The 9125-nt window shown below is 28.3% G+C and overlaps 2 protein-coding genes across 2 annotated transcripts in view; one reads left to right on the forward strand and one right to left on the reverse strand.

The window, feature by feature from the left end:
• Nucleotides 1-224: 224 nt before the first annotated feature.
• On the forward strand, nucleotides 225-2884 carry LOC111636775 (enteropeptidase-like). The gene is made up of 4 exons (XM_023382104.1): nucleotides 225-983; nucleotides 1053-1527; nucleotides 1614-1732; nucleotides 2133-2884. Exons 1-4 carry the CDS (start codon nucleotides 828-830, stop codon nucleotides 2787-2789), a joined length of 1407 nt encoding a protein of 468 aa, XP_023237872.1. The 5' UTR covers nucleotides 225-827; the 3' UTR covers nucleotides 2790-2884.
• Nucleotides 2885-4402: 1518 nt separating this feature from the next.
• Nucleotides 4403-9125, reverse strand: part of LOC111636776 — an 8847-nt gene continuing 4124 nt past the window's right edge. The window contains exons 4-5 of the mRNA XM_023382105.1: nucleotides 7173-7267; nucleotides 4403-5574 (exon numbers count right to left, since the gene is read on the reverse strand). Of these exons, the coding sequence (XP_023237873.1) occupies nucleotides 5221-5574; nucleotides 7173-7267 (449 nt within the window). The 3' untranslated portion in view covers nucleotides 4403-5220. The remainder of the gene's footprint in view (nucleotides 5575-7172; nucleotides 7268-9125) is intronic.

The following is a 9125-nucleotide window of genomic DNA, read 5'->3' on the forward strand; positions in this document are numbered from 1 at the left end:
TCTCAGGAGATTCGAATATTTAACTTTTTAGATGTGTTATTTTTATGCTTAAATTAATATGTTATTTGATGATTTCCGACAGTTTAAATATGACACTTTATTATTTTTTTATTTCGAGAAATATCGCAACAGTAATTTATTTCCGTTATAATAAATTTATTTCATAGAAATGTGAGAAATTTATGCGATGCTCGTAATGATTTAGTCCATTTGTATGTTTTAGAAATACCGTAATTGTTAAAAGGAAACCTTCGCACGAAACATTCCCCATCTTCAGGCTTTCACGTCCCTCCCTGCAGGTGTTGTCCAGGTGGAGCAGACTGCTTGGTGCCAGTCTGGAAATGGATTGTCTCCCCGGGTGTTAAAAGTTAATAACCAGAAAACAAGGAAATGTCACGCTTTCGATAAAAGCACGACAGAAAGCCTAAGTGCAGCTCTTTTGTTTTTATAATAAAACTGCATCTATTAGTCAAATATGTAATAAAACGCATTCAAATAAACATTCCCTTTCTTCTTGTATATAAGTAATAGGCGAAATACAAGTGAACATTTTTCACTGTTCGGTTTTATATTTGCATAACGTACACAATAAGTTCCGTTGCTTTTATAACTATTAAAAACTTATTACGACGCTTCAAGAGCATTTTCCAAACATAAAATTAATACTCGAAACACCTGTAATAAATGCAATCTACTGCAATAAACATAAAGAAGAAATTACGCCCAGAACACCTGTACGACCCAAGGCTTTATCTGTTCGTGTTTCAAACAATAGGGATTTTCACCCTCTTTGCTTACATTCATTTGACCGAATACACGTGTTAGACATGACAAGTTATAAAGCCCAGCAGAAGGAAGAGATCTCATTTGAGAAAAACAACTCGAAGATGAAGATCGGCTGGTACATTTTGTGTATTTTAATTTGTTATCTCTTAACAGAAGTAGATGCCAGGCGGTCTAATAATCGAAATAGAAGACAAAGAGTAAGTTTAATTTTTGTAATAATTGCATTATGTTGTATACGTATTTTAACATATTTTTCAATCCGATAGTTACGTCAGACTCGACCCTCTTCTAATCCGTATACTTCTATATACGGAGAATGGTCTTCGTGGGGTCGCTGTAATCATAAATGTAGACAAGCGAGAAGTAGAGAGTGCTATGCACCATCTTACTGCATTCCAAAAAATTTGAGACAAACCAAGAGATGTTCCGTTTGCCCTCGAAAATTCGAAATTATACCTTTACGCGAGCAGTCCGATTCCTCCAGAAATGGTAGGGTTCGAATCGAAGCTAAGATGTTAAAGGAATTACAGAATGCAGTGTATTCGGAATGGTCCGATTGGGCTCCGTGTAACGTAAGATGCGTCACCAGCAGACAGAGAAGATGTCTTGTACCCGAAGCATGCGCTGGTAACACGCTGCAACAAAATGCTATCTGTTACGAGAAGAGTTCTCCGTGCGAGAAAGATTGGAGAAAAAAGCTGGAGAAATTCGGAAACAATAAATATAACGATTCATTAAATGGTAACCCAGTTTTTTTTTCTAATTCGATTCGATGCATCGTTTTATCCATTTACATTATATAACATCTGTGTTATTTATATTTATAGGGCAGAATGTTTTACACGAACTTGATTTTCAGGAATGTGGGATATCTCTATCAACAAAGGATTCTTTTTTAAGAATTATTGGCGGAAGAGAAGCTTTGCAGGGAAGTTGGCCTTGGCAGGTAAAACAATATAAAGTTATTAATTATACATATATTTCTATTTTTAAAATATTGTTACGTATATTATTCCAAATCTGTTAATTTACTTTTATTTAAAATTTCCCCTACATTTATTTTATTCTAGAAAAGTTAGGTTATAGATTTTTCTAGATATAAGGAAAATCCTTTCTATGTATAGACAGGGCCTGCGTATTATTATTTAAGGCAAACTAGGCAACAGCCTAGGGCGCAAAATTTCATGCTATGCTTTATTCACACTTCACTAAAATATTAATGTTCTTTTTTTTCTTATTTAAATAACTTAGGTCGAAATTCTTGAAATTTCCCTTGTATATTTTATTTGCAAAAATATTTACGAGAATGTTTTCCGCATAAAATAGTTTTATTTTTTGTATTTTAGGTCGCGGTTTTAAACAGACAGAAACAATTTTACTGTGGAGGTAGTCTTATTTCTCCGAAATGGGTGGTAACTGCCGCTCATTGTGTTAGAAGACAGATGTATATCAGAGCCGGAGAATATAACTTAAATGCTAACGACGGCACCGAACAAGATGTAAAAGTGGATGAATATTTTATACACGAAGAGTTTGATCCCGTGATCGTTGATAAAGACATTGCTTTGTTAAAATTAGAACATAATGTCGTGATCACAGATTATGTTAAACCCGTTTGTCTGCCGAAATCTGACGATATGTTACACAGTCGCAATCGTGGAACCATTTTGGGATGGGGGAAACGTCGTGATAACTCTGAATACGGAGCTGATATTTTACGTCAAGCCGAAGTTCCCATCGTAGATTTAGAAGAATGTAGAGACGAATATGAAGAGTACGAAATTACGGATGATATGATTTGTGCGGGTTATAAAAGAGGAAGAGTGGATGCGTGTACGGGTGACAGTGGTGGATCGCTCCTATTAAAAACTGATAATAAATGGTATTTATATGGAGTCACTAGTTTTGGAGAAGGATGCGGAGAGGAAGGAAAATATGGAATATATGCTAATGTGCCCAACTTTGTGAACTGGATAAAATGGACTGTAGCGCAATTCTCTTGAAAATAATAATAATCTTCTATTGTGTTTCTTTTATCATTATATAGCTATGCTATAAATACATAAGATATTTTATTTCAGTTGAAATATTTTCTGTTATTATATATTATATTATATTTTATCTTATAAGGTAATTTATATGTATTTAATGTAAAATAAACATTGTTTTCTTTTTAACAAAAACATTGTTTTCCCATTTTATCTCATCTTCAACCAACATCAACAAAGCTTAAAGATTTCTTATAGGCATCATTTTTGTATTTGGTATAGACCTAATTAGATACTGTACTTGTTTTGTGTTCGGCTGCAAACATCTGAGTCATTTGTAATGCTGTAACTGTAGTTTGTCATGTCAATTTAATCATTAATAGCAATAAAAAAATAAAATATATTACCTTAGTGAAAAGGTATAAAATCAGGATCTGTGAATTGTTTAAATGCTTAAGTGTTTGTACTTAAAAAAATAAAAACAATATAATAGAACGACTACAGTTACAGTTATTTTAAGATAATTTTAAAGAAAAGACTCATTAAAAATATAAATAAATTTCACAATTTACTTTATTTTTCATTTAAATGAAACAATTTTATTCAATTTTATAAATAATTTTGAATAAAGCAATAAATTTATTTTAAAAAAAATTGAATATCTAATTAATTATTTTATGCTGCATTTATTTTACATGTTGTCTTGCAAAATAAAATATATTACAATATCAAATTACAATAAATAATGATTTTAATTATCTGCAGGCTGTAAAAAATTTAGACAACAACATGACCTTTAACATACAAGATAGATAACAATCTTTAAAACTTACTATTAAAACTTCATATAACTTAAATACAACAACAAAAATATGCAAGACCAAATATAAACTCTAACAAATAACAGGCAGTGCACCATATATATATATTTATATATACTGTACTGTATATATAGTTCTTTGTCTTTGAAACTGTGGAAGCACATTCATTATAAAATCATATATATGTATATTATTTTCATAAAGAATGCACTGCACTGCTCAATTTAAAAGAAAATAATAATACATATTTTTTATTTGATTTTGTATCTTCATTTTGTAACAGTGTTTCTCAACCCCTCAACAGACTATTTATATTTAAACTTGCACAATGTTATCATAAATTTACAATACAAAAACAGAATATATCTATTCGCTTTTACATAAATTATATTAGGTTCTTTTTATCAAATTTAACAAAGCTGATCCATAAGGATCTAAAAACAAATAATAAATTGTAACACATTCAAATCTATAACATTTATAAATGTATTTAATTTGCAATTTAAATAAGTTATTTTTCAAAATTATATCTTTTAAGATATTTACCATAGATTAAAATGTATGCATAGTCAATATTTGCAAATTTATAATATAACTAATGGGTTAAGAAACATTGTTATATCATTTAATTTACTATAATTATGAAGTGCAATCCAAAATTGATATAAAGCACTTGCAAAACATTTGAAATTTGTTTTTTTTAAAGTTAAATATTTGTTATATATCTTTAGGAACAATAACATGACCATCATCATATTATTATTACTATTTATTATATAACATNATAATTTTAATTTGAACATATAGGGTATTGTTTAGTTTAAATTAATAACAAAAAGAAACAAAATTATTATAATTCTAAAACGTAAAACGATGATAACAACTTACGATTGGTCCACATAAAAATGCATAAGAAATTTCCAAAATACAGTTTATTAATGTATTAAAAAGTTCTTTGAGATAGTAGCCATCTATTGTATCAATAAATTTTAAATGTGGAAATCTTTTTAAAAATTTTTTTTAATAGGCAACAATTTTCGATCGTATATTAGCAGACTTTCAATTTAGCTATAGAACACTTTGATGCACAAATAACTGAAATATTTTCTTTCTTCTTTTGTTTCAAACAAATTTTAACATCAATATTCTGGGGAAGACAACAAGCTTCTGACTGCATTTCTGAAAACAGAAGAGTTTCTTTGGTGACTGTGTGAGGCACAAAACTTGGACTAACTCAAATAACTTGGTCCAACGAATATGAAATTTTTAAGCAAATCTCAATAAGTTTTTCATTTTAAATACTGATTGTATAAAGAACTTTATACAATATTCAATAGTAATTTCTTTTCTATCTTTCTGCAATTCCAATGAATGGTTAAAAAATGTTTTAGGTATATTTATTTAATATAAATAGAAGAGGGTGACGCACACAACAATTTAGAAGATTTGGCACTTGTGTGTGCTGTTTTGTGGGATATCTTATTCTTCTTTCCTGAGTGACTCTCTCAATAGTTGGTTAATTAAGGAAACTTTTGTTCTTATGGTTGTGTGTAAGTCTGCTGATATAAAAGGCACTGAACACATTGTGACTTGTGGATGAATCTGTGAATACAAATCCTCAAATGCTATAATCTTGTACTGAGATCCATAGTTTGATCTAAACTTTTTGAAATTTCAGTTTCACTAACACATGTTTCTTTTTCATTGTCTTGTTCTAAAACATTGTCACTGTCTGTAGTGGTATTAAGTTTTTCATCTTCTGCACTTGGGCTTCCACTACTGCTTTCTTCATCAGCATAATTCACGCCTGTACATAAATGCATATAAGGCATACTCCGACGTCGTTCTGCTTCAAGAAGTTGATGGGCAGCTCTATCCATTTCTTCTTGAGTGAGATTGATTGCTTCTGCTAATTCTCGCTGTGCTGTACGCACAAAATCTGCATCACAGTATTTGCCCAAACCTTGTTCATAAAGGACCTAAATCGTGTTAATAAATTGTAAGTGAAAGATCACAAAAAATGAATAAAAATAAATGATTTTTATTAATTAATTACTATTTTAACTTAAATTATACTTTACCATTCATAAAATATCTTCAGTCACTCAAATCAATTATTATTGATAAGTTAATATTATTAATATCTTGGTTAGATGGCCAAATGGCCAAAGCAATAAAAGCAACATTTTGCTCTCTGCATAGGGTGCACGCCTGGACTCCGAGGTTCAGACATGAGCACTGTCCAAACCTCGGCCATTTAAAAATTCAATCTGAGTTTTATATTCAGTTTGGTATTCTGCCTTTTAATAGGCTTATGTAACATAAAGATGTCTGATTGATAAGGATAAAAACATTTATCATATTGAATACTTTTGTTGCATTAATGCATTTATCCTCCAACCTGCTCTTATATATTTCAATTTTTTCAGCATTCGGAACCAATGTTGGGGGAGTGCAAAGTCTTAACTATTTCCGCCTCATCCCATTTTACCACAGTCTTCATCTTATGACATCTGGGATAGTAGAGATACTCACAGCCAAAGGTGTTTAATGATTCTAGTGATAATTCTTTCTGGTGAGTATGGGTTGGGTTGGAATAATATATATTTTAATTATTATAACAATTATTAATTACATTGTATTAAGTGAAATATATTTTGTATGAATACACTGTTCAAAATAACACATTCAAATCTATAACATTTATAAATGTATTTAATTTGCAATTTAAATAAGTTATTTTTCAAAATTATATCTTTTAAGATATTTACCATAGATTAAAATGTATGCATAGTCAATATTTGCAAATTTATAATATAACTAATGGGTTAAGAAACATTGTTATATCATTTAATTTACTATAATTATGAAGTGCAATCCAAAATTGATATAAAGCACTTGCAAAACATTTGAAATTTGTTTTTTTTAAAGTTAAATATTTGTTATATATCTTTAGGAACAATAACATGACCATCATCATATTATTATTACTATTTATTATATAACATCAGAATTGGAATTTAGAACATGTAAATTTTTAAAATGTGCTTTCTACATTCCAAAAAACTTCTGAAAAACTGTGCAGTTATCGATGATATATATAAGTGTACTGTATCCCCTTTCCTCCCCTTTTTTTAGTTTTTGGAGATAAAGTAATTAATAAAAATGAAATGTGCTTCCAAAATGGCATATTAAGATTATTGAAAAATTTATTTAAACCTAAAATTCATGTCGACAAATTCCGTATAAGAATCATATTCTTCAAATAGATAATTAATTTGTGAAATAATGATTACGATACATATTTATAATTTGANTTGGGTTGGAATAATATATATTTTAATTATTATAACAATTATTAATTACATTGTATTAAGTGAAATATATTTTGTATGAATACACTGTTCAAAATTATAAACATCATTTTGTGTTAACAAAATGCAATATTAGATCTTTCTGAGAATGAATGGAACTAGAACTATAAGTTCTTATTGTTATCATCACTTAAAACTACCTATTTTGTATGAAAATGACAGTTGATTTTATAAGTTTTTAAATTCTAATATTTAATACTTACTCTTCCAACCAAACTTTCTGCACTTCCAACAATTTCTTCATATGGCAGATCAATTGTTGAAATTTTATTTGAATAATGCTTTAGCTCTCTTGTGCCTAAAATAGAATTGTATTTGAGCATTTTACTTACTTTTATTGTAAATTTAGTTTTCTATCAACTATAAAATATTTAGTATAAAGGAATTAACAAATAAATTACTGGTATTTATTTTTGAAAGCATTATATTAAGTAAAATAGATAAAAATTAACTGTAGTCGAAAATCATTGCTTCTTGCAATGTATCTTAAAAGTTACTTCTACATGTTTAATCTAACAAAGCTTTATTTTCATTTTACTTTATCATAAGAAAAATAAAACCAATAAATTAGTTAATTAATTTATTGGTTTTATTTATATTAACAGAAAATTAGAATTTAGATACTTGGACATGGAAATTGAAATAATTTGTAAAAAAAAAATATAACTACTCAATAACTGAATGGTTAAAAAATGTATGTATACATTAATAAACACTGCACATATAACTAATATCCAGCAAGAAAAAACTATATACTAGAAAAGTTTATCTTAAATTGTAATCTCATGCAAGCAGATCATTGTTTAATTAGTTAATAAATAATTGCTTGTCTTAATATTTTATGACATTGTCACAATGCTGGTTTGCAATTTTTAATTTATTTAATTTAAAATATATGCTCTCCACCTCAAATTAGTGGTGGCTTGCCCTGTTAAGTCATACTTTCCCTTTAACAATGAGTCGTGCCAGTCATGTATCTCACAACTTTCAGGGAAAAATTTTTGAATTGAAATAACATGACTTCCGATTTGCATCAGAAGTTTGCATATAGTTAATTGAAAGACAAGACCAGATACGGGCTCCCATCTATCTAACTCTATTCTCAAGATTAAGAAATGATAGATGGACAGACAGTGACAGTGGGAATTTATAGGTCTAAAATTTTTTCAAATTGCAGCCCAATTAAATTAATATTTGGAAATCAATCAATAGTGAGTTAAAAAAAATAACCTGCAATTTTTAATAAAGATTATTAATTTAAAGAAAAACTATCAAAATTTTTTTTTGTTACAAACCAAACTACTCATTTGATAGTAAAACTATCTTAACGAAAATTTTGCAAAGAAATAACAATTGTCTTCTGGCAATAAATTTACTGCTACCAAAGAAATAATCTGTTGTTTTCATTTACAGAGATTTTTGTATAGAAAATTTTCAGTATCTTCAATGTTGTGTTACATAAGTTTATTTTTAAGATACACTGTATGTAATTATATAAACTTTCCTATCTTGGATATGACGAATTTTCTATACAATATTTTATAGTATAATAAACATGCAATGCTTAGAAACTTAAATAAGTGACACTATTGTACAACAAGCACATAAACAACTACATTAAAACAATATAATTAAACACTTTTAATCCTTTAATTCTAAAGATCTTAAAGACAATCAATAAATTCATATATAAAAGGCATAGTCTGATGTAGTGAGATTTAATTTTGGTACCATTACTCTTTTTCAACTCAAAATCTATGTAAAAATATGGAAATGTTCAACTTCTTCTAGAGCGTTAACTGTTGTCACTATGCAACATATTGTTCCTTATTTAATCTATTATTTAACTATCTTCAAATCATAGAGGAAAATATCACTAGACAGAACATTGCTAATCTTCAATAATGATTTGGAGTTTGCTTATTCCTTTACATAAAAAATTTTTCTTAATTTTTCCAGAAGTTTTACATTTTTCTAAAAAATTTGACTTGCTATGTAGCTTCTTCCATTGGCTTTGTTGTATTATGCTTTTTTATTTTTTACATAGATAACTTTTTTCTAGATTGACGTGAATAACTTTGTTTTCTAGAGGAGCTGTAAGCTGGAATTGTAAGTACAATACATTGTTTCTCAAATTAAAACTATAGTACGCGCAC

The sequence above is a fragment of the Centruroides sculpturatus genome, unplaced genomic scaffold (genome assembly GCF_000671375.1).
Source record: "Centruroides sculpturatus isolate CEXI.00-Female unplaced genomic scaffold, Cexi_2.0 scaffold1052, whole genome shotgun sequence".
Taxonomy (NCBI): Eukaryota; Metazoa; Arthropoda; class Arachnida; order Scorpiones; family Buthidae; genus Centruroides; species Centruroides sculpturatus.